The sequence below is a fragment of the Rhea pennata genome, chromosome 14, assembly GCF_028389875.1.
Source record: "Rhea pennata isolate bPtePen1 chromosome 14, bPtePen1.pri, whole genome shotgun sequence".
NCBI lineage: Eukaryota > Metazoa > Chordata > Aves > Rheiformes > Rheidae > Rhea > Rhea pennata.
Window position 1 is genome coordinate 10,045,951 of NC_084676.1, and position 25,005 is coordinate 10,070,955.

The 25,005-nt window shown below is 54.7% G+C and overlaps 1 protein-coding gene across 6 annotated transcripts; it reads right to left on the reverse strand.

Annotated features, from left to right (window-relative positions):
* Window positions 1–119: 119 nt before the first annotated feature.
* Window positions 120–25,005, reverse strand: TNIP1 (TNFAIP3 interacting protein 1). 6 transcript variants are annotated; one of them, XM_062587217.1, is made up of 18 exons: window positions 24,938–25,005; window positions 13,730–13,900; window positions 12,454–12,576; window positions 10,742–10,830; window positions 10,158–10,226; window positions 6,526–6,717; window positions 6,111–6,205; window positions 5,936–6,017; window positions 5,565–5,654; window positions 5,186–5,251; window positions 4,862–4,997; window positions 4,657–4,781; window positions 4,049–4,171; window positions 3,587–3,712; window positions 2,902–2,982; window positions 2,515–2,709; window positions 2,099–2,189; window positions 120–1,655 (listed from the first exon to the last, which is right to left on the reverse strand). In XM_062587217.1, exons 2-18 carry the CDS (start codon window positions 13,869–13,871, stop codon window positions 1,606–1,608), a joined length of 1,875 nt encoding a protein of 624 aa, XP_062443201.1. In that variant the 5' UTR covers window positions 13,872–13,900; window positions 24,938–25,005; the 3' UTR covers window positions 120–1,605. The 6 variants fall into 6 exon arrangements, with proteins under 6 accessions (XP_062443201.1, XP_062443205.1, XP_062443204.1 ...); XM_062587221.1 differs by lacking the exon at window positions 24,938–25,005 and adding an exon at window positions 23,212–23,299 and having other exon boundaries at window positions 2,099–2,185; XM_062587220.1 differs by lacking the exon at window positions 24,938–25,005 and adding an exon at window positions 23,212–23,299 and having other exon boundaries at window positions 120–1,660; window positions 2,099–2,185.

The window sequence follows — 25,005 nt, forward strand, 5'->3', positions numbered from 1 at the left end:
GAGGAGCCTGGCAGGATGCTCTGAGGGCTGACGACAGCCTCCCACAGCATCCAGGGCTAGGCGTTACACAACAGATGAGCAACAGCCACCCCAACCCAGACCAGACTAGGGCCCAGACGGAAAATCTCCAGCCAGTTTATTAAGGATTACTGCAAACATGTATTTATCATTACAGTTCCTAATGATTAGTCGCACAGAAACCGACCAAACCAAGTCAAACCTTCCCTTAACTTGTACATAAAGCCCAGGAGCGTCCTGGGCTCAATGCAGGAATCACATTTCTGAATTTGCCGTGTCAGGGTCATTGCAAAACAAATGGGGCATAGAACAGGTTTCAGTCCAGAGTACAAAGAAAAGTGGAAAGTTGTAGGCCAAGCAGGCGATAGAAGAGCCCAAACGCATGTTTCCCCTGCGCAGAGCAGGACTCTCGCGTGCTGCTGTGAACCATGCTGTTACCAGGAGCAAGGGACCAGCCTCTTACAGACGAGCGTCTCAGCTCCGTGCCTGCCTGCTGTCTTCCACGTGACAGTAATTCTCACAGGAACAGTGTTTTTCTCCAGACTTGCTTCCAGCTGGAGCAAGATTTACTTTCTGCATTTGAGAAACTGGCCACAATTCAAGAGCAGCAGAAAATCAGAGATGGGAGAGAGAGCAGGTGGCACAGAGGGAGCGTATTAGGAATCTCCTTGGAAAACACAGGCAGTGGGAGAGGAGCCTGGAGGATACGGAAGATGACAGGCTAAATCCATAGCCTTGTTTTGACATCCTTGCGCCTGCCTCCGCTCTAACGTATGGGAACGTAGGGCAGGCTAGTGGCTACCTTTTGCAGAGTCGGCATGTGGTACCTGTCCCTGCAGCAGGTGGATAGCATTCGCTTGGGTAAATAAATACTGGAGTGCTTGTGCAGCAATTTGGTTTCCCTTGCATTTGCTCTGGACATGGGACTACCTCTGAACAAATCTGAAATAATAGCCTTAAGCACAACCTCCATGTCGAGTCCTACAGAAACTCTTCTAGGGAAAGCACACTTTCAGGGTGAAAACAGAGAGACTCAGCTTAGCTTCAATCCTTAAATAAATACGAAGACACCAAGCACCCTCGGGCCCAGTCTGTGCTCACACAGGGTATGAACCTATGACCTTGGCATCACCTGCCAACCAGGAGAGGTCTGTGCCATCAGCCTGCAGAAATGTTCATCAAGAGGAAGAACCATGTTGTGTCCTACGATGAATCTCCTGGAACACGGGAAGCTCCGGACGTGCGTTCCTGGCAAACGCCTGCTTCCGAAAAACCTCGTCTTCCTCATTCTACTACAGAAAGCCGGGCATCAAATTCAAACCCAGTAAGTTGCCAGGAAGGAGACGGCCACACGGGGCTGCCTGCACGCTCTCCGCAGGAGACTCCGCCACATCGGCATCTCCAGTCCCTCCTTCATCTCCGTGCACATTCCTCCCCAGGAACTCCTGCCGGAGCTGTTCCAGGCCATGAGCATGTGCCATATACACCACGTGTATATGCACAGGGGTAAATAGCCGGAGGAAGGTCCTAGATATATATACACAGGCACACACACACATCCTACTTTTCTTCTGCCTTTAGCCTGTATCACAACACAGCTAAAACGGCCCTTGGTGTTATGGTAATCCGGGACCTGCCTGTTCTGAGACACAAAAGACATTGGCATTGTGTGAATACCATACTTTAACCATCGCTTTCAAGCTGCTCAAAGCTGCATGACAAATGGGGGCGGGAAGCTGAGGAACCTTGCCAGAGGCCTGCGGGCAGGATGCCATCCTTCGGCTGGCTGTATGCCAGCTCTGGGCCCAGCTGGCTCCTACCACCTTCCCCTTTGAGCCCTGGCACTAAGCAGGCATGTTGTAAACCCATGGGCTGCCTGGGCTCAGGCTCATTTCTGTCTCCAAACACAGCAGGGCTGGGCACTGCACACAGCAGAATCACTGCCTGTCTCTTCTGATCGGAGACGGGGTTTGAACAGAAAGAGCCACTATCTGAAAAAAGTCTGCGCACCCTTTGAGCCTTCACCCAGCTGGGAAGCTCCCCTCTCCCATCCTTCCCCATCCAACCCTTAGTGCCTTACCCAAGTCCTTGGGGACTGGTTTCACCCCAGCCACTGCCTGAGTGTTCTGGCTCCGAGACATTGCGCAGGGCGGGCGCCAGGGGTATTCTGGCTGGGACAGGGAAATAGAAATATTGAATTACCACACATGTAAACCATAAGCCTGCTCTTTCTGTATGTAATTGCCAGGACATAGGAAGAAGAGGGTGGAGGGAAAAGAGGGCTGAATGTTTGCATGCCAACAGGACACACATGCTCGCTTCCCTGCTTGGTGACACACTCCTCACGCAAACTTGGAGGCGCCACTCACTCTGCAAGGAGCCCCAGTCCTGTTTGCATAGGACAGCCCAGCGAGGCAGGCACTAGTTGCCCAAACATCTCCTAAAACTGCAGAGAGAGGAGGCAGCTGGGGATGCAGTGGCAAAGGAGATACTCACTGGAGGGAAGTGGTGGAAGTTTTGTCCCGGTGCGTGCTCGCCTGGCATTGCTGGTGGATATCGGATTTGCTGCCAGTCGTCAAAGCCGTGGTACATGGGGTGAGCCACGGGGGGACTGTACTGGTACTGAAACATGGGGCAGGCAGGGCCCAGAGGCGTCGGCGGTGGCTCCGGGTGCAGCCTTTCACCAGAAGCCTGCAAGGAGCCGGGAGAAATGCTGAAGAGTGCTGGGGGCAACCACTGACAAAAAACAGCACCAGGACCCAGATCTGTCCCTCCACAGTGCACCCAAAACCCACGCAGCCCGATGGCAGACAACGGGCTACCACCAGGACTCACTGGCCAGCCCCTCCAGCCAGGGCCAGGAAGGGTTTCTGTCCTTCCCACCTGCTTGTGCTGTTTCAGCAGCTTCTTCAGCTTCTCCTTCTCCTCCTTCTCCCGCTGGCAGTCATCCTTGGAGACACGCAGCTGGGAGTGAGAGAGGAGGTCAGCATGGAGCCCACCCTGCCAGCCCTCTCCCATATCCATGGGGCACAAGATGCTGCAGGACCCTACAGAACTGCCCACACCAGGGAGTAAAACCCCAGGTCAAGAGTTGGGAGCTGTGGTTATGGCCAGGGCTCTCCTAATCTGCCCTCTGGCGAGGAAGGGAACAGGAAACAGGCTGTTTTTTGACACAGTGATAGCCACTGCTCTTCTCCTATGGTTATAGTTCCCCTCAGTCAGTCCCACAGGAGACTAACAAGAAGAGGAAAGTGCAGAGATGACCCCAAATTCCTTCCTAATGGCACAGCCAGACCCACTTACTGGTGACAGCTGCCTTGCAAAAGGAGGCCTTTCTCTGCCAGGCTGGATGGGAGCTCTGCATCACCCATACACAACAGGTCCAAACAATCCTCAGCCCTCCCAGGCCCTCCCCAGCTGGCTCCAGCAGGGACAAGAGGAAAACAACTTCTCTGGTCTTTCTGCTTCCTCCTCACCCTCTCCAAGAGGAAAATGGCAACTTCAGTGTTGTCAGGGGCCAGGACACTGGGGCTCCCAGGAGCTGCCAGTAGTGCATAGTGCTGCTCACCTGGTTGTTGGAGACTGCCAATTGCTTCTGCAGCTTCTCCAGCTGCTGCTTCAGTTCTTCCTTCTCCTCATTCATCCTCTCCCTGTCACTCCTTTCCCGCTGGAAGTCCTCCTCAAAGATTTTTACCTGGCAGATGGAAGGAATATGGGTGAACGTGATTGGGGGCAAATTCCTCTCTAACACACCCCATTCCTGCATTGTCATCTCGTTCGCACAGTCTAGGCCAAACTCCAGGCAGGCATGTTAGCATTACTGCCTACAGCTGCAGTCCCCTCAGCTAAGGCCTGAAGTATGCTGTGATTAGCTCTCCCCTTGCCACCAGCCCCCTGGTAGAGACATCTACTAGGGCTGCTGGGCTGCTCCAAGTCATGCTGGGCTCTGCACCAGGGGCAGCCAGGGCTCTCTGCTCCCTCCCAGCCTCTGTCAGCTCTGCAGAGCAGGAGCTGCTCCATCTTGCCCTACCTGCTGCTTGAGGAGCTCATTCTGAGTCAGCAGCTCCTGCCGTGGCATCTTCCCAACTGGCTCTGCAGCACTGGCAAAAGCAGGTGGTGGTGAGGCCTGCACATTCAGGGCCTCCTCTAGTGCCTGCGGAGGGAGAAGAGGAGCAGGAAGAGCAGTTAGAGCAAAGAGCTGTACAGGAGACATCTCTGGAGGGCCACAGCGTGTGCCCAGCATGGGAAACGGATATAAACAGGCAGAGTAATCCCACTCTTCGCCAGAGCACCTAGAGGCACAGGGTCCCCTTTGTCTCATACAAGCTCCAGAGAGGGAGTAAGCATGGAGCAGCAGACACTGCTGGACATGGTCCCAAAGGAGCCACTGACTGCTGTCCAGACAAGACTCTTAGGTGCCTGCACTGCAGCTCCTTCCAAGGCCTCCTGGGCAAGGAGCCACAGGTGGGGGCATCTAAGGAGACTTGAAAAGCTGAGCTCTACAGCACTGATACCTCCTGGGCTCAGAGCTGGGCACAGGCAGGAAGGGGTCAGAGTCATTTTGGGATTCGAAAGAGCAGAAGATGCTGAAGAGCATAAAAGACATTTTGCAAGGACCAGCTGTATCACAGGCCTCACCTTGTTCAGCCTCTGGATCTCTTTCTCCTGGTACTCTCTCTGCTTGGTGACTGGAGCCAGCTGCTCCTGCAGGAAACGCATCCTCTGCTGCAGATCCCTCACCTCTGCGGCCAGCCTGTCCTTCTCTGCCTGGAAGAGCCAGGAGGGAAGTCAGCCAGGGTAGGGTGACAGGGGTGGTGCTCCCCACACTCTTTTCTCAAGGGACTTGCCTCCTCTGTATCAATCCTGGATTTGGCCAGGAGGAGCTTGCGGTCAAAATCCCGTTGCTTCTGCTCCCGCTCTGACTCCAGCTCAGTCAGTGCTCTCTGTGCCTCAGCCAGCTTCTGGCGCAGATCTGTTATCTGCCAGGAGGGAAGGGGACATTGGTCCATCCAGTTCCAGTGACGCTGTACTGGAGGTAGAATGAGCAGAGCAGGGCACAGACGGCACCTGAATGTTTTTCCTGACCCTCAGTCTCTTCCGAGTCTCCCCACCCCACATCCGGCTTGAGGTGTGCACCCAAAGAACAGCCCTGAGCACTGGCCCTTACCTTCTGCTCGTACTGCTGCTTCATGGATCGGAAGTGCTGATCCCATTGCTTATTGACCTCCAGCAACTGTGGGGAGGAAGGGCTGGGTGAACGTGAGCCCAGCCCCAAGTAATGCGTAGCCCCACGTTAACCCTGAACAGCCTCCCACTGCTCTCCACAAACCCACTGCAAAAACACCTTGGGAATGAGCTGAATAGAGATTCCTGCCCCATGCAGCACTTTCCCACTGCTCCACAGATCGTCCTCTAGCCCCAACACCACCAGTGTTTCCAGTGCAATCCCAGCTACATGCCCCACAGTTCAACCCAATCCCCCTCCCTTCTCCATGTTGGTGCCTCCCTCAGCCAGCCCAGCAGCTCGCTTCAGTGGTCATCCTCACCTCATTGCGTTGGTGTTCCAGGATCTTCACCTTCTTCTCCTTGGCCTCCAGTCCTCCTCTGCCAGGCACCTTTTCCATCATGGTCCCGCTCTGGTGGAAGCACACACACAGGCACCCTCAGGGCTTTTGCAGAGGCCAGGCATAGGCACCCGCTAAACACAAGCAACTTTCCACGCCACTGCTTTCCATGCCCCAACCCCCAAGTTCCTGAACAGTTGCACCAGTCACAGCGGGACAAACTGGAGAACAGGGTCTCTGCTTAAGATCAGCCCATGTAGGCATTTGCTGATGTGATTTGTAGGCTCCCTGCTTCCTTGTCAGCTCTCTCCAAGGGCAGTGCTGCTAGGGCAGCAAACGGGCTGTCCCATTACCTGCTGCTGCTCGGCACCCTCTCTCTTCGCATTTTCCTTGCTGCTCAGCGTCACCATCCTCCGGAGCTCCTGGTTTTCACACCTGTACAGCAGAGACAGCCTGAGTCAGGAAGGGGGAAACACCCTGGGCAGCCAGGGGAGCAGCCCCATCCCCTACCCCATCAGCCACCCTCACCTGAGCTTCTCCAGGGCCTGGTTTCTCTGCTCCAGGTCCCTCTCCAGCTTGGCTCGCAGCTCCTCATTCTCATTGCGTAGCTGCTCGCACAGTGTCTGTGGGGCAAATGCTTGGTGCCTCCTCCTTGAGACACCATAACAGGCAGATGCCCTCCCTTTAACAAGGCTGATGGCCCCATCAGCCTCCCTGGCCACCCAGCTCCTGCCAAGCCCCCAGCTCCACCCCTGGATTGAGAATGCAGCCACAAGGTAGGTACCATCCCCAGGAACCTGCTCCTTGGCTGGCAGCAGTGAGGGGCTCAGGGACAGGGCCAAAAGCAGGCAGGTGCAGGAAGGAATAGGGCAGCACAAGGACAAGGAGGGCTTGGTAGAAAAAAGGAAAAACCCAAGGAAGAGTCCAGCCAGCCCTCACTCACCTGTAAGAGTGATGTCCTCTGCTCATTTTTGTGCACCTTGGAGGCCAGGCGGTTAAACTCAGAGGCCATGTGGCCCAGCCGCACAAAGACCTGGTTCTTGCTGGCCTCCTCAGTGCAGACGCTCAGTGTGCTCTCCAGGCGCTGCAGCTGGGGCAGCAGGTTGGTGTCCTCATTTGGCAGCTGCTCCAAGTCCTGCAGACAGCGTGGTCATCTCAGTTCAAGGAGCATTGCAAAGTTCTCTCTTGTGGCAGGTCTGTGTTGCCCCCCTCTGGCATGCATCAGCTCCTCATGGCAAGGAGCAGGCCCAGCACTGAGCCTTGGGCTGCATTTCAGCCCTCTCGCACATCTCCCTATAGTGACATCTGGGCCTGCCTTCTACACTGCCCTGGCTGCACCCCAAAGGCACCTTCTCAAAGCACACAAGTCATGATCTGCTGACCCACCTCTGCTTCTTCAGCACTCATCTGCCCTGTGCATGAAACAAGACACAGTGGGGACTGCCACAATCACCTGCTCTGACATCCGCTATAGCAACACACAACTTTCCTGCTCTGCCTGCTACGTTTCAAATTGCCGAGGATTAAGACTCTGCAATAACCCTAGGTGTGCTAAAAAACTTTATCTGTTTTATAAAGGTTTGATTCCCAGCCGTTGGACCTGGATACACTAAGTGCCTAGGCAGAAGGCAGCATTACCAAAATGGCTTCCCCAGCCCATCCACACCTCATTCCCCTTGAAAACCTGAGCAGATCCAGTTTCTGAGTCTTTGACAGCAAATGAAGTATCACCATCCCTTACTTCCTTCTCTTTTCTGAATTCCCCACACCCTTCTGGAGCAGTGAGCACTGTGACCAGCAACACCAGACCAGATGGAAAGCACTCCGTGTCTTGAGACTCCTCTCCCCATAGCTAATGTCATTGTGGCCCTTTTGGGCTCTGGCTCATTCTGGGTGCTGAGGCTTGTCTACATGCTCCTTGTTCCTCCAGGAAAGGGTCCTCGTATTTCTTATCCCATATGGCAACCCACACATTGTGCTTACTGTACCAGATGTCAGCTCAGTGCTGTGTCCATAAAGATTTAATTAATTGCACCCACCCAATCGTGCAGCGCAAAGGATCCTGGCAGCTGCCCATATGCAGCACTTGACTCGCCACATGCTCACCACACTGCCAGGGCACACGGGCACTGCACACAGGCCCAGGACCCGGGGCGGAGGGGCGCTCGGAGGCAGCCCTGGGCTCAGCTCCTCCGGCTGCCTCTCCCCACAGTCCCCCAGCAACGCTGCTCCCCACGCTCGAAGCTGCCGAGGCCTAGCTGCAGCCAACCCAAACAGCGCCCAGGAAGGCAGGGAAACCCTCTCAGCTGCCCTGTTCCTGGCTGCCCTCAGGCCCCAAGCAAGCTGAGCTTAAAGCAGGAGAGGCCTAATCCTGCAGCACCCCGCACAGGCTTGCTAAGCCAGCAACACAAACACAGGGACTCCTCGCTGGGGGCACTGGGACATGCCGGTTCTCCCTTCCCAGCAGAAATGAGGTGTTATTTGACCCTGTGCAAGAACTGTGCCCCCAGGTGCCTGCAGCCTACTCCGAAGGGTCTGGGCTGCTTTCTCCCTGCCCTGTGCTCCTACCTCTCTCCTTTGGGTCCACAAGGGTCTCTGCTTCCCCTCCCTTACCCCAGCCTGTACCTCCTCCTCCTTCCTCTCTTCTTCTGGCATCGCTCTGCAGCTTCCCTGTCCGCCGCGACACGGTAGGCACCCGGCAATCCAGGCTCTCCGGCACACAGCAGCGAAGAGCAGAAGCGTGCCGGATTTAAAGCGCGGCCGGTGAGAGCCCGGCCAGGGCACGCCCGCCAGCGTCACCGCGCACACCCGCCCACGCGCCGGGCGAGCACCCGGCCGCCCCGCGCCCCGCTCGCCCGCGGTGCCTCCCGCATCGCCTAGGAGACCTGCGTGCACAACACGGCCTGCGGGACGTGGGGGAGCACCGGCACGCCTCTGCCCGCGCCGCTCCCAGCGCCGCTGACTCACCGCGCACGCACCTCGCCGTCCTCGGAAACGCCCGCAGCGAGAGAGGACGAGAGCGTCCCCAGCTCCCCGACCTCAGGGTTCACGGCCCCGATACCGCCACGGGGGATCCCACGTCGCAGAGCACAGGACACTCCACCAGCGCCCGACGGTGAGAGGAGGCAGCCAGGACCCAAGCCCAGCTGGAGCGGCCAGGACAGCAGGGCTGGCACAGGACCCACACGGGGTCCGGAGCAGGACGGCAGCGCAGTGCTGAGCCACCCAGAGGGCTGCTCTTTCCTAGCTGCGTCCCAGTGCCCCTTCCTGCAGATCTGACACAACCCAGTACAGACCCCAACACTGCCTCACTCTTCAGGGATGGCAGCAGCCACATAGACAAACGGGGACGTGCAACGCGAGCACTTCCTCCTCCTGCCCCGCACACTGCCGCGGTGTGGCATGTGTTGATTTTTGTCCCCCTCGAACGCTGGAGCGGCTAAGGCCTGGTAGGACTGCGGGGTTGGACTCCCCTGCCCCTGCTCACATCACTTACGGCAGACACAAGAGCCTGAAGCAGACTGGGATCCACAGAGGGGATAAGACACAGTATCCCAGCCAAGAGGACATTCAGATGGCAGCAGGCAGAGCTCACAGACACGCCTGGCCTGTGGCAGACCCTGTCAGCAATGAGGGAGGCAGAAGGAATAAACCCAGTCTCCCCACCCCACCTGGGAATCAGGAGGCGAGCAGCCGAGCATCACCAACAGCTCCTCATGGCATCACACATGGCATCACAGCCCTTCCCATCACTGTCCCATGGTGCTTGGAGGCTCTGGTGTCCCTGGCTGACCGGTGTCACTTGCGGGCACTGTGTGCACAGTGCCAGGACACCTGGCAGCCAGGCTATTTGGAGCAAGAAGCCCTTTGCGAGCAGCTTCATGGTTTCCCCCCCTCTCTCACCTCCATGCCTCGGCAAGTGGCAACACCTGAGCCCTCTGCACTGCATCAAGACAGAGAGGTGTCGGATCAGCCACAGGCCTGTACAGTTCCTCTCCTGCCCATGGACCGGCTAAGTCCCCCTCACTGTCATCAGTGAGGGAGGCTCTACCGAACTCCATGTTGTTACCATGGTCCCGCACAGTCCTGGGAGCTGCACGTGTGTTTGGCTGTGCATGTTCAGCTGCTCTGCAAATGTCTAGAGGCAGTTTAAGAGGAAGAGGGCTGATAGCCCTTCCTGCCCCACCATTACTTGGTGGAAGAGCCTGCAGCATCACTAGCCATGTCCCTGCCTCTATTTCTTCTTCTTCCTGGTGAGGGCACTAGTAGGAGTTTCTCCAAGCCCAGTGCCAGCTGGCTTCACAGAGGTGCTGAACGAAACAGCACCATGCTCTCAGCATCAGGAATGCTGGAGCTGCAACCATGCATCACTGCTTCCTTGCCCTGCACCTTGCCCTTGGTGAAGGCCAGCGCAGAGAACAGCCCAAACACTCACTTTGACCCAGGCCTTCCAGTCCTGCGCACATGCTCCTGGGGCACAATGCAACCACTTCGCTCCAGGCACACCCTCCAATCCACCCGATTCCAGGACCGAATCTCCACCTGCAGCCTAAACAAAGCACCAGGGCCACTCACCGTTCTCCCGCTCTCCGGCAAAAAACCCTGTGCTTCGGCAGGAACAATCTCAAACTCCGATGAGGACCCCTGCAACAGGAGGCATAAGGTCAGGTTCCTCCCAGCGAGGGAAAGGCAACTCTGCTATTCCCCTGCATGGAGGAAGGCCCAGGGACCACAAGGACAGGAGCACAGCCCAATCCCAAGCTACCTTATTCCCCTGTACTCCTATGAGTCAGCACAGCTTTGAGCATCTCTGACTTATTACAAAGATAATGCCACATATATGGGCAATGGAAACCCAAAGGTTCCTAGAAAAGATTTCCCAGTCTCCTATCCCTGGGGTTTGCCAGCTGCGTGGGTAGCTTAGGGGAGCCCAGGACCCTCAGTAACTGCAGCAGGTCCTGCCTCTGGTCACCAGCTCTGCAGCAATATTGACCCCTGCTGTCCTGGCAGCACTGGAGAGGCAAACAGCATGGAAGCTGACCCTTGCAGATTTGTTCCTGTTCCTAGAGAGCAAAGACTGTCTCCGCTTCTTTTAACCAGCCAGCCAGTCTCTCCCTCTAGGTCATCTCAGAGCAAGCTCTTGATTTCACCAGACTCACGCTCAGAGGAGACTTCCGTGCTTCTGCATTCAGCTGCTTCTGGGTACTGCCTGGAGCAGCCAGGGAGGAGCTGGGATCAGGGCCACCGGCTGTGGAAGCAAGAGAGCGTGTAGCTGTAAGCATTTTAGAGAGCACGGCCTCTCCCGTCCTGCACAGGGATGCAGAGACCAGGCACACTGAGAAGTCAGACACACACATGGTTTCCTCTCCAACTACAGTGATGGGATAGAAACCTTCTACCTTGCTTCCCTCCAGAAGGGAGGGCAGTGCTGATTTGACCGAGTGCAACAGCAGTATCTTTCACTGGCTGTAGCTGACGGTTTGTGCCTGCCTTCTCTAAATTTATCACAAGTAAATTTATCATGAGTAAAATTAACAACAGGTCCAGTGGCAGCAGGACACACACATTCCAGACTTGATCCTTCTTGATCTAATCAGCTGCAGACTACCACGTTCAGAGCAAAGTGGTTCAGGGACAAAGAAGAGGGCATGGGCTGCACCTTGCCCCTCCCTGCCCAGGTCAACAGACACTGGTAGGAGGTGCCACGGCAGGGCTTGTCTTTTAGACCAATTAGCCCCTCTGCGTTTGCCCCGGCTTAGACCCAGCCAGCAGACAAGGCAGCACGACTTCCCCTTCAAAGAAACAGCCCTCTGTTCCTGAGGGAGTCAGCTCACACCCCACAGACAACTCCTTGCTCACGTGGCTCTGCTCACACTGAGCAAAGCTGCAGAGGCTTCCCACTGGTTTCACCCCCAGCAAGTTAAACCCTTGGGAAAGTAAGGCTTTGTCATCATTGCCATTTCAAACCATCCTTCAAAACTGCTTTGCCTTAGGTAGCTTTAAATAAACATTGACAGACACTGATTCAGCTGCAGGAGCTCTGCCTATGTTAGAGTTCCCATCAGCTCCAGAAAGAGACATCCCTGGCCAGTTCTGGCTGAGCTCAGCCTTATTAAACACACTCCTGTGAGCAGAGAAGGCTGCAGAGTGCCTTGAAACACACCCAGACACGCAACACTGACTTCAGCAGAGTGAAGCACTCAACTTGGAGCCACCTCGGCTTTCTTGCTAAAGATGACCACTGCCCCAACCCATGCCCCTGCGAGACTAAGCTCACTGCTAAAGAGCTGGACAAGATGCAAGGGAACTCTGTGTTACGGTAGGATGATCTCTTCTTCCCATTACACCAGTGTGGCTTTGTCTTCCTGTTTCCACCAAACATGAACTGGTGGTTTAGGAACCACTGCCTGCCTATAAAGCTGGGTCCGGCCTTTCCCAGGCCACGGGAGTATAGGGACACACAGCCAGAGGAGCATGGACATCTTTGCAGCTGCTCCAGAGGCTACAGGAAACCCTAGGCCATCAGCAGCCAGATGAGAGGGCACTTGTCAAACCCTGTGCTGCTCACACTCTCCCTTACTGCCACTTTCCCAGGAACACGTCCCACGTGTGCAAGACACAGTCAGTCTAGCTCTCATGTGCATTTCTGGCAATGAAGGAGACTTGTACATCGTCAAAGAAAGCAAGAGAGCAAAGTTGATGCACGTAGATGTAAAGGAAGCCAGGTCTGGCCCTTTAACACAGAGACAAGTACCCGTGAAGACAGCCTCATGGATATCTCCTTCCAGACCCTATGCTGTTTTTTTTCCCTTCCCCTAAACTCAGGATCTTGAGCTGTCCAGGAGGCCTTGGCAGGCATCTCTTCACCTACCTCCCATTTCCACCAGTTTGTCCAAGGAAGATGACGCCATCAGCATTTCTTTGTCCTTCACAAGGTCCTCCACCTTCTGACGCAGCTTGGATGCCTCCATCTGGGACTCTTCCAGTAGCTCTCCTGTTGCAGGCAACAAAAAAGATGCTCATGTTCCCCTGTGTTCACTCCCCTTTCCAAGTGCCTGCCCTGGAGCAGGCATATCAGTCAGTACCAATTCCCTCTGCTTGGAGGTAGGAGAGGAAGGGGCCAGAAGCTGTCTAAAAACAGCTCTTCCTGGTCAAATCTCACAGCTGAGCTACACCAAAGGCTGCAGAGTGCCCCACACCAACACAAGGAAGACAGGTTATAGGAGACAGAACTGCAGCCCTGCATCTCTCAGAAGCCTCCTTCTCTTCCCAGGAGAGTCAGTTTTAAGCCTGGATGATATGGAGTCCAGCCCTCAAGCTGTTGGATCCAGCACCAGAAATCCAACCCTCTCCCCACCCCAGGCAGCTACTCCCAAGCCAGTGGGTTTCAGTCACAGCTAGGGGCATGGCACACAAAACAGGAATCACAAGGCAAGTGGAAATTCAGTTGCAGAAGTAGGACTTGAAACCGGAAGCTGGGTCATGAGACCAAAAGCAAAAACAAAGGCAAGTGAAGGAAGGCAGCCAGGCAGGAGAAAGGGGCTGGCGCTACTCATCTATGGCATCTCAGCACTGACACATCCCTGCTGCTGCCAATGACTGCAAACAGCACTGCTCGTGGCTGTGCTGTGCAGGGATCTTCCAGCACCAGGGTCCATGGAGGGTAAGCACCATTCAGTCTCTGAGCAGCACCCAGGAAAAGCCCTGATCAGATGGGGGTTGCAGGAGGTGAGGGTTTTAGTCAAAAGCTGGACAGATCCTGGTTTTCTATGATCTGCCACTGTCGGGCTCCAGGGGAGCTAACGCTGCTCCATCACTTCCCCCTTTTATCAGCCATTCATCACACTCCAGTGCACCCCAGGAGTTTAGCAAAGACCTTGGGCCCATCTACAATCATGCAGTGCTCCTCTGCACCCTACCATGAAAAAGCCCAGAAATCCTGCTTGAGCTACCAAGGAGGCAAGAGCTTTGCTTTGCTATTGCCATATTACTAAGATCTCCGGCTTCTTAGCACCCTTCTTCACACACGGAGCAAGAAAACAGTCATGCTCCTTGAATGCAGGCTGGGCTGCCAGACAGAGGCTGTCAGAGGAAGGGAGCAGGCTCCCCAGAAGGCAAACTCCATCCTCCACCCATGCACCAATTACCTATGGACTTTATCCCCTGCATCTTCTCCTTCAGCCGAGCGTTCTCCTCCACCAACTGCTCAAAGGTTGCAGATCCTTTTTCCTCCATCCCCCCACCAGGATCATAGATGTGGTAGGGTCCTCTCCCTTCCATGTCTGTCATTTAATCGCCTACTTCCCAACCAGACATTCCTGTAAAGCAACAAAACACATCATCACCTTTCCTGGTCCCAGCGAACATCACAGTCCCCTCAGTCCAACTGTGCAGGGGTGTTGTGGGTCCTGGGTCCTGCAGGTACTGTTACTCCTGTGGGTGCTAAGGCCGTGGCTCCCGTGCTGGCTGAGGTAGTGCTGCTCACCAGCTGGAGCAGCAAGCAGAGAGATGCATCAGGCGAAGGCACTTCCCTCTCTGGTCTCTACTCGAGCCTGCCTCGTTTTGGGTGAACGTGCCAGAGTGATTCACACCCATGAGAAATGTCACGCGAGGAGGCATCACCAGCAAACCCCGATCAGGGACAACTACTGTCCCCGTGAGGCACAGGAATTCCCAAAAAGGAGCTGCGATCTGCTCCCACATCCCTGCAGGGACGAGACCCAGTGACTTCCACCCAGAGGTGCCTGCCATTACTGCATACCTGTACTGCGCATTGCTGGGGGCTGCTCTACCTGGCACAAGACATCTTTATGGGGCACAAACATTTGTGAACAGCTGTTACAGAAAAGGCACTTTCTGTGCTGCAAAAGCCTTAATGTACACAGGCATAGAGCAGCTGCCGAGGCCATGGCAGCGGCATCTGCAAGGCAACTTGGGCAGGACATCTCATCTTGCTAAGTGCCTGGTTGCTTGGCTCAGACCCCTTTCTGCCACCCCCAAGAACCATGAGTTTCTCCTGCATTTGGCAAGATGCTCAAAAGACAACTGATTCCTTTCAGGTTTGGGGAGTTATAGTCAAGAGGTTCTGCAAAACAGATCTGGGGTATTTGGGCTTTTATTTTCTCCTGTAGACTTTTTCCTTTTAAAGTTGAAAGTGATTGAAATGAAAGAACATTACTTCCATGTTTTATAATTTCTTGCCATATATCAAGGCAAACAAACAACAAATCAGACCAACATACCCAACCCGCCCAAATCTCACCAAAAAGCTCCTCTATAAAAAAAAAAATCCACAAACATTTGTCATCAGAGGAAAAGAAAAAAAAAGTCAGAGGGTGAAACTTAAAACAAACTAAATCCTTTCACTCTGTCCTTGAGTGTCCAGCATGTGCTGCAAGACAAAGATACACCAGACTTCAAGTGAGAAACAGGGACCACAGCACATGGGGAACAAAAAGGTCAGGTGAGCCGATGAGATCACCACATCCCATTGGGATCCTTGCATTGGCCCAGCACAGGAGTAAAGCATGGGAGCAGTTTCACCAGCAAGTTCATGGGATGAGCCCACCAGCAGCCAGGCCAGGCTGAACTAATCAAAGAAACCATCTGCCTGCAAAGCAGAGGGAAATTCCCACATACAGTGCAGAATATGTGCCTTTTTAAAAATCCCTTGCACTTGTGGTTCTCCAAGACCTCCCTCCTGCTGAGGTCTCAACCTGGGAGAGCTGAGCAGGTTTTCTGCCCTAGCTGTCGGTCTTGCCCTTCTCTTGGGGGTGATAAAGCAGCTGCTGTGAATTACAGCCTGACTTATCAAAAACAAAACACCTCCTCCACCCCCCCCTCCCCCCCAAAAAAAACCCCAACTGCCATGCTGTTTGTGTCAATATCAGAGGCTATAAACCAGGGCTGCTCTGCAGCCAAGGTGTTCCAGCTCTCCTTGCCATGCCGGCTGCTGAGGAGCACAGACAGAGAGCAAGGCCAAAACTCCAGCAGGTGCTTCCCCAGCTGCTTCTCCTCCCAGCATAAGGCTGTCATTGCCTCTGGGATGTTGTGAGCTTGCAAATGGGAGGGGGCTGAGCGGGGTCATTCTGAAAGGGGAAGGTGGGATGCTCATACCCAGAACACTCTCGACCTGATGCTGATGCTCGCATCACGAGTGATCTGGGCCGGCCCGAGACGCAGGGCTGATCTCTGAGACCAGTTAACATAACCTGCACGCCAGGGAGAACTGGGGACTTTCCAAATGACAGCCACCACCTGGCAGGATCCACAACCAGGGCGGCAAGCAACGCTCCCCTCTCCATGACCTCAGTGGAGATATGTCCTTGGGAGCCACAGCCAGCCTGCTCACCGGAAGCGCCAGGGAGCTGTGCCACTCACCTCCAGGACTGTTTGGGGACAGGGTGCCTCACGGACACACTTCACCACGCGGCACAGAACGTGGGCTGTGCTGGGCGCAAAGCACATCGGACCATCACTTACAGAGCTGCTTGCTGGAAGCAGAGTGGTGAAAGGCAGCACACTGGCAGATGCAAGGGTCAGATGCCATGGAGCGATCCTTCTATTCCTCTGCCAACAGGCTCGATCCCTCCTATCCACATCCCACATAAGGTCTCACCTTTCCGTCACTCTTTGGATGATGTCAAATCCCATCTCTGTACAGAGACCTCTCACCTTCATCTGCACTGGAGAAGCAGCCACAGCCCCAGGCAAGGAGACTGAAACCTCATCTGAAGTGATGAAGCTGGTGAAAACAGTGAGAGCCGCGGCATCTTCCCAGATGCTGCCCGAGGTGGGCCGAGTAAAAGCTATTTCTGGAGCTCACAAGCAGCTGACAGGAAGCTGAAGAAGAATCAGGGCGGTTTCTGTGCTGCTGACCTCCCATAGCAAGCGAGACATTGCTCGACAGAGGGAAGTATTACCATGGGTGTCATGAAATCCCCCTTCTCTCCCCACTGGGGTAATGCGTGCAGGTGAAGAAAAGTCGCTAAGCAGGAGGCCAGCCTGTGGGCAGGAATGAGCATGCCATGAGGCATCGGTGTGACGGTGCTCAGGGCTGGGGGACCCTGCAGCACACCCTCAGCAGGAAGGAGGGGAGTAAACGTGCCGAATGGGGAGAGTGTCCTGTTCCCTGCCAGCCACACTGCTCTCCAGCCCCCCATCATGTCGGCCCCCAGCACATCAGAGCCTACAAGGCAACGGTAGTGTGAAGCAGTTCAGTCTGAATCAGAACGAGTTGCACTAACCATGTCACCTGTCTGCAGAGCTCACTTACTAAGGTCAGATGTTTTTGCAGTTGGATGAAGCCATCAAAAGCCTCTTGCCTGGGGTAGTCTCAATTCCCATGGTTTTATCATGGACCTCTTTATCCAAAGGCCATCCCAAAGCATGGTATGGTCTCCACCAAGATAATACACCCAGTTTTAGGCATCATATCTGGAGAAGAGTGTACATCAGTGGAAGGGCAAGTGGCAGGGACAGTAAGAGCATGATAAGGGAAAGGCTCACAGAGTAATGGCTTAGCAGGAAGGGGAGATGACAGAGATGGGGACATGGGAGCAGTCTTCAGACACTTAAACAGCAGCTACAAAGAGGAACTGAATTATCCCCAGCTGACACAAGGACAGATAAGACATGAAATAACCAGCAAGCAAGATATGGCAAGAAGAGAGGATTTCTGCAATTGTCTGAGCCCAGCAGTGTAGCCCGCTGGGCACAGTGAGGGTTTGCCCAGGAAGATGGTAGGGTCTCTGCTGCTGATCGGTCTGAAAAACAGCTCAACTTCTATAAGGGACTGCTAGGACAGAGCTGTCATGTTTGGGACAGCAGCACGGATTAGGTCATCGTGAGGTCCCTTCCAGCCCTGGCATCTATGTTTTCTTTTTCTCTTAAAGTTCTGATTCTTGAAATTCAAGATTTTCAACGAAAATCTCACACTCCATTAAAAACAACATTGGAGATGAGAGAGAAGATAGAAAAGTTTCTAACTACTGTTACAACTGCAAGGAAAGTGTGATCATGCACAGGCTCCAAAAAAACAACCAACCACCACCATTACCACCAGAAAACACTTCCGTCTTTTGTGAATCAGTAGTTTCTAAGTCAGTCTTAAAGTATTTCACAGTCTTGGGCGCTCGTGTACAGAGATGAGCGCAGGCTAGCCCAGAGCGGGCCATGAGCGAGCCAACCAGGGACCACTGGTGGTCCACATGCCGTGCAGGCGTATTGTCACAGCTCTGCGCCCAGGTGCTAATCAGCTCAGAGCCAGGGCTAATTAATCCAGACGCTGCATCACACTAGTGGCAGTTACAGCGTTGCCAGGAGCGTAGCCTAGGCGCAGCAATCTGTGCGGATGTACGCAACCAGCCACGCTGCTCCTTTGCGCTCAGGTGTCTGCCCGCTCCTTCTAGCTAGCGGCAGAGGAGCCCATGAGCACTGCAGCTCCTCAGCCCTACAGCAGACTGACGCAAAGAGTGCTGGCTTTCGAGTGGGTTGGTTGGGGTTTTTGTTTTGGTTTGGTTTTTGTTTTTTAAAAACCTCACAGGTTCTCCTAGTAACTCCCCTCCAGTCATAGGACGCTCTCTGCGGAACAGAGGCAGAAAACCTTTCAGCAGACCCAAAGGGAGAGCCTGTGAGATGCTGTGGTTGCCCACTGGCAGTTCCGCGTTTCAGCTGCCCGTGGGTGGTCGTCGGATTGCAAGTGGGGCACCGAGACCTTTAGGTAGTAAATTTTTATGAGAGGTCAGCAAAAGGAGAGAATGACAAACTGAGTGGGCAGGGGAGACCCCAAGGCAAAGCTGAAAATGGTTAGCATTTAAATAGCTGCATTGTGGCTCAGGCATGATCTGTCACCGTCTACAGGGAAAACAAGGCAGGGGCTTCGTGTAAGGCAGAAGGGAGGCTCATCTCCTTCCTCCAGGAAGGCCTGACAGATACAGGGACCCAAGGGCTGCTCTGCCCAGGCTGCGGGAAGAGCCCGCGATTCCCAGCAAGGCTGCCAGAGGGAAGCCACGTGGGACTGAGCCAGCGTGGACGTGCTGCTAAAAGCCAGCTAAAGATTCAGGGCCCCAAGCCCCAGGGGCAGGGCTGGCTCCTTGGCCAAAGGCCCTCGTGGACAACAGCAGGGCAATCCCTGCAGGACCCACGCGCACAAAGCTCTCTGCATCCAGCCACAGTCACCGGCTTTCTTTTCTGTCCTTCTCTAAATCCTGCCCTGGGAAACTGTGGGATATTCATATGGCAGCAGCAAACGTGCATCACTTCTTGCCTCTTGGGGACCTCAACATTCACAAGTCAGAGCTGCTGAAACTGGGAGAGCAGCTAAGGTCAATGCAGGCCAGAAGCTTTTCATTTTCCTCCTGAATTCGCAGCATTTAGTGTGCGCTTCACCTCAGTGACAGCCATTTTCCGACTCTTCTCCACAGTCTTTAGGAAATACACGCATCACTGTCAGATCAGTGAGGATTAGTGCCACAGCTCTAACCACTCCGCAGCCAGCAAAGCAGGAGCAGCAATCAAAACAACTCTTGCTTTAAAACACCAGACAACTGCAGGCACAAATGTGAATGTGAACCCTGCAGACCAGGTGGGCTGGCATGTCAGGGGAGCTTTCCCATAGGCACCTAAGGTAGCAAGGTGCAATACAGAAGAAGTTACTTACCAATTACAAGCAGAGACAGGTCAAATAAAGGGAGTTGAGAGGACCTCCTGAAGCCTTTTGTTTTTGATAGGCTTGGATTAAAGCCAAGTGAGGAGGGAGGAAAGCTTTTCTCCCTCCCTGCACACATTGCTGCTTTGGAATTTTAAAGGAACCTCTGAACAGCATCTGCAGGAGGGAGGTGCCAGCCATAGCCAGAGATCACTGCTTGTGATCCTGCTGCCCTCCGTGCAGACCCTCTCCCGAGGAACGGCCCAGCCCTCGGACTGCGCAAGGCGGCCCCAACCTGGGCCCAGGGAAGCCGCAGGCTTGGCGGGCTGAGCAGTCCAGCGCCTACTCGTCCCGCAAGCGTGAGGCACCATCCGGGGTGGGTGGCTCGGCTCAGCCCAGCCCAGCCCTTGCACAGAATGGGGGTTTTCCTTATCCTGAGGAGCGTCCATTCCCAGGAAGTCTCCTCCCTGCCAGGAACGCGCAGGGTGAAAGTGATTCTCCACACGCTGACAGCATCGTTTTCCCATGACCAGGCAGACAGTCCCCCAGTATCCCTCCTCCTCAGAAGGAAAGCAAAAGTCAGAGATGCTGTGGGCTTTTCTTTGGTTTTGTTTGTTTTACTGGAAAGCAGTAAAACGTCACAGACCCCTTTCCTCTGCAGAGCTCCTCCAGTCCTGGGACAAATATTCCAGGACTGCCAAGCTGGCCTCATTTGCAATGTTACAAAGGCAAAGCTGGTTTTAGGAACAAGCAATACGGAGAGTTTCTGGCCACTGCAAGCCACTGGGTATGGGGGATGAAAAAGAACATTAGAGTAGGTCTTATATGACTCCTAAATTCATGTTTCAAAAAGGAAAGGTCTGAATCTTCACCTGGAACATCTTTTCTGCCTGTCACGGATTAAGAGCTGGCTGCAGAGAGCACATGGGAAAGGCAAGAGCCATATCCAAAACACAACAGAAATTACGGAGGTGTTGGGAGAGGTCAGGCAGAAGAGGATTCCCCAGGAACAGGAGAGTCAACGAAGGGAACGCAACTCCCAAAGCGCTGCAGCACTCAGACCATGTCCCAGGCAAGCCCACCTGCGTGGTGGTAGACACTGCTCTGGCCAAGCTGGCTGGAAATGAGCTCTTCCATTTGGGAAAGTTTCCAGGGTTTCGAAATGTGTTTCTACTTCCCAGGGCACAAAAGTCAGAGTGCTTCAAGAAATCCCCTCCACGAGGCAGGTGCTGGACAGGAGGCCTAGGCAGAAAGGTCAGGCTCTGCTCCAAACCAATGTTTGTGATAGGCAGCACATCTGCCACAGCCAGGCAGGTCCTGCCTGCTTCCTCTCAGCCACAGCAACAGCACTCTGTTCAGAAATCCCATCCTGACTTGAGAAATTTTCTTCCTGCAGAAGCTTCACAAAACAATCTGCTTCTAAAGATGTTTCTTGCAAGGAAGATGATTTGCTTCAGTTGCATCTATTTATAAATCCAGCATTCAGGCTTGAGTTTAGGAACATACGCAACAACACATTTGTTACTTGCCACAGGACTCAGTCTCCTAATTTGGCGGCAACGTGAATGAGAGCCACCAAGATTTGGTGGCCGTACTCCCACAGGATGTCCAGACTGCAGGGTATGGTGCTGTCTTACCCTATGGTGTTATGCCCCCATTTTCTGCTGGATGCCTTGATTGATACCTGCTTTCCTTCCTTCTGCTCCAGAGCTCCAGCAGCTACCACTGCTACTAGCCACCATGTTCAAAAACGAAGCAAGACACAGAATATTTTCCTTGCAGCTCTCATAGCTTCATAGAGCACCAGAGCAAACCAATCTGCTCCTATTCAATTTGGAGTGCTTCAGCCAGAGAAGAACCCAAGCAGCAAAAGACACTGGCACCAAAGTTATCTTTAAAATAACAGTTCTCACGCTTTGGGTTTCAAAATGAAATCTGTACTCTTAAAAGAGTAGATCGTGTAGCTTCCTCCACCTGTGAGTGTTTTGCACCAGCTGCCGACCAGCAATGATCCACAGCCCTACGCTAAATAGGTCTTCTGTTTTGTGCAGGCCAGGGTGATAAGATTTCTTGTAGAGCGAGGAATGCTGCCAAAGGCTGCTTAAAAACCTCTCCTTTCTTACTGTTTTCTTTGCCTTGCCACACAGACTGTTCTCAAGGACATACCTTGCTGGAGTATTCTTGTCTCCAGAATTTACTCCAGTGCTCAAAGTTCATTGTCCCAGTTCCAGCACTCTCTGAACTCTCTTTGCCAGAGATCGTAAACGAAATTTGCTCTTCGGAGCAGCTTGCGGCAGTAGAACACCTCTTACTTGCCTAAATACACAGTAATAACAAGCTAAAGAGTAAGGTTGCATTCCTCCACGTACTACTTACAATATAGGACGGCAATTAAGGCACAGAGGAACAGACAGTAAAGTCTGTGAGAGGCAACAACTCCCAGCTGCTGGCTCCCACCAAACTCCCAGTCCCATCCAGAACTATTCTCCCCAAAGAGCAGCTAGCAAGCAGCATCCTTTTTTCTCCCACACCACTTACTGGTGGCCTTAACCTCAAATTAAGGGAGGGGAGAACGCAAGTCACACGCTCCCTTCGCAATGCTCCTCACCTCTGGCTATAGCACATTCGTCCTTCCATACCCACTGGAAACACAGAAGCAACACACCCTCCCTAGGCCAGCTCTGCTTGTGCTGGCACAAAGCCTCCCAGCAAGTTCATACCCCCTTGCACCTATAGGGCCGCACCACTGAGCATCACCCACTCCACACGTTTGCTGAGTAATCCTGCCTTACAGCACCACATGCTATTGCTGTGCCAGCCCTTGCTCTTCAGGTGCGATCCCAGGCAGATGAGCAAAGTGAGTAATTTCCCCAAGATGTGGCAGGCACCTATATATAGAACGCTGCTCTCGAGGCTGCAGGAAACCGTATGGCCAACTTCAAACCAAAAAGCCCTCGAAGACTGGTGGGGAAGCACAGGCAACAGGAGGTGCTTCCATTCTCACCCTCCTTACTCCGAACCATGAATTTGCATTGCGCTGCACAGATGGAGACACACAGCCAGACCTGCCAAGTTCACAACACCTGGAAGACCAGGCTGTGAAGCAGGACTCACAGAGCAAAACAGCACTGACTGGAGGCTCTCCGGAGCCTTGTGCATTGAGCTAAGCTCCAGCACCCCAGGGTGCTGGCTTGAGAGGCACATTTCCAGGCACAGTGACAATGTAAGTAAATAATCAGGTAAGACTCTCAACCGGCAATCCTGGAAGATCAGAGCTTAGTATCTACGCATAGTCCCTCCCCAAGTGGAAATCACAAGCCCAGAAATAGTCAGAAAGCAGATCTATGGGTCTTGGGAAACACCAGGATTGTGTAACCAACAGCAAGGCGTGGAGTAAACCCTGAATTTCTCCCACGATGGAGTACCGAAGCGGTGTAGAACAGGGCGGCCAAGCCCAAGGGGCCAAAACCCCGCGAGCCAAGTCCCTAAAAACGGCTGGAGGTCGGTTTTCCAGGCGGAGAGATCCTAAAGCAACGCCCCGCGGAAGCGCCCCCGCCGCCCAGCGCTGCCGCGGTCCGGGCCCTGCTCCGCGACCGCAACCGCTGCAGCGCGGCGCGGCGCCCCCCGCGCGGCGCCCAGCGCCCAGCGCCGCGGGGCCCCTCCGTCCCGCGCGCCCGGCAGCGCCGCCGCCGCCGCCGCTCCCCGGCCCCGGCGGGGCTCCGCGGCGGGGGGGGGGACCCTGCGCGCCGCGGCCCCCTCCGCGGGCAGCGGCACCTGCTCCCGCCCGCCCGCGGGCACCCGGCGGTATTTTTAGCTCCTTCCGAGAGCGCGGCGGCGCCGCCGCCCCCCGGCAGGGAGATGCCATCTTGGCCCCCGCCTCCCCGGCCGGGCACGGCCTCCCGCCGCAGCGCAGCGCAGCGCAGCGCCCCGCAGCCCGCAGGGGCCCCGCGCCGCCTCCCGCCTCCCCCGGCGCGGACCCACCTGCCGGCGCCGACCCGCGCCGCGGTGCCGCTGCCGGTACCGGTGCCGCCGCCGCGGCCCGCCCGGCAGGAAGGGGGGAGCGGCGGGCGGCTGGGCCCGCCCCCGGGAAATTCCCAGCCTGACGGGCAGGCCCCGCAGCCAATCGGCGCGCGGCGGCGCCTATATAAGGCGGCGGGGCGGGAGGCGCCTGAGGGGTGTGTGAGGCGGCTGTGGCCGCGGCGGCGGCCTCCTGGGGCGGAGCGGGCCTGCAGCCCACCTGGGCGGGGGTGGTTGCCCCGGAGGCTTTTCCCCTTGCTTGTCGAGGGCCCAGAAGGTTGTGTCAGACTGTGCTTGGGTGAGGGAAGGGGTTGGTGGGGAGCCTGGCCAGCTGGGGAGGCAGTGGGGAGAGCAGAGCTCCAGGACCTCCAGTGCCTTGTGGTGGAGTTTGACCCTTTTGGGGCACTAGGTGAAAATAGCAGGGATATGGGGGCAGGGAAAGGGAGCTGAGGAAGCTTCAGAGTGCTGTGTGGCCTAGGGCAGCTGCTGCTGGGGGTCCAGTGCTGCAGCTGGCAGGGCTTGTAGCGATGCCTGGGCTCCCCCCGAGGCCCCAGTAGAGCGGTGCCACGTGCCCCAAAGGCAGCCTGTGCCACCCTGCCTGCTCACAAGCTGTCCTAGGGCGACCAGCTCTTCCTTGTTAGCTGCTGAGGCAGAGAGAATTCCCCTCTGAGGAAGGAGGAGTCTGTTCCTCTGCCTTAAATTATGTGAAAACAATTATAACCCTCCAGCTGGAGTGTTAATGATTCTCTTCCTTGGTGCTGCTGCTTTGGTAATTGCGTGTTCGCAAACAACAGCAACAAGCCAGAGGAGCAAGGACTGCAAGGAGTGCCTTCTGGTTTTGCATGGGTCTTTGGGACTTGCCCACTAGCTACCTGACTTTCTTTCCTGTGTTGATTTTGCCACAGGAAAGTTGTTACAGAATACATACAGAAAAACAAGAGCAGAAAAACCCCACTGTAAATGAACATGCTGCTTGCTCTGCCTGCACCCATTAGCTTTTCTTCCTGTCTGTAGCTCACTGCTATTGTGCTCTCTCAAAGGTGTCCATCGCTGGAGATTGTGCTGCTTCCAGCTATCCCAGCCCTGGCTTCCTACTCAGCTGTGTTCAGACAGCTGAGCAATTAGAGGCTTTGGGGTACTGTCTGGGTCATAAAGATTTGAGAAAAAAAAAAAAAAAAAGGGAAAGAAAGAAAGAAATCCTCCTGACTGCTCTTAGCTCCAACCAGAACACCACCCTTGAAGCCTGGCTGGGTTGTAAGACAGAGCTCAGTGGGTGCTGGGACCCTGATGGGCTATTTGGGGGTTCTCATGTCCAAGATCTTAAAAGAGGATGAGAGAGGGAAGTGTGGCTGTGCTCCAGAGTTGAGCACGCAGCCCTGATGGGAATCTATAGGCTCCCAGTAAATGAGGAAAACCTCTGCTTTTGTTCCTCAGATAGCTTGTAGACCCTCAGAAAACCTGGCTTCAAAGCTAAATGCAGACCCACTGAATAAGAAAACAACTTTTTTATAAGACAGTGTCTCAGCCTGCAAAAAATAGCTAAACTCCACTCTGTTTCTGTGAGAAGACAAGGAGGGGGTGACACAGCTCTTATTTCCAGCTTTCCAGACTGATAACCAAAATGCTGCCTCTCTTCCCCTCTGCTCCATCTCAGACAGGTTCACACCAATAAAAACACTGTGCTACTCACCCGATTGGGGCACGGAGGGGCTTGAGGAGGGAGAACCCTTTGGTCCAGGCACTCTCTGGCTGCAATCC

What these genes read in the sequence shown, in the direction of transcription:
- TNIP1 (XM_062587217.1), bottom strand. Translation starts at nt 13,871, where the DNA reads ATGACAGACATGGAAGGGAGAGGACCCTACCACATCTATGATCCTGGT. An exon ending in GATTGATACAGAGGAGGCAA is followed by an intron (nt 4,782 to 4,861) that starts GTCCCTTGAGAA and finishes TCTTCCAGGCAG; the next exon opens with AGAAGGACAGGCTGGCCGCA. An exon ending in ATGAGCTCCTCAAGCAGCAG is followed by an intron (nt 3,713 to 4,048) that starts GTAGGGCAAGAT and finishes TCCATCTGCCAG; the next exon opens with GTAAAAATCTTTGAGGAGGA.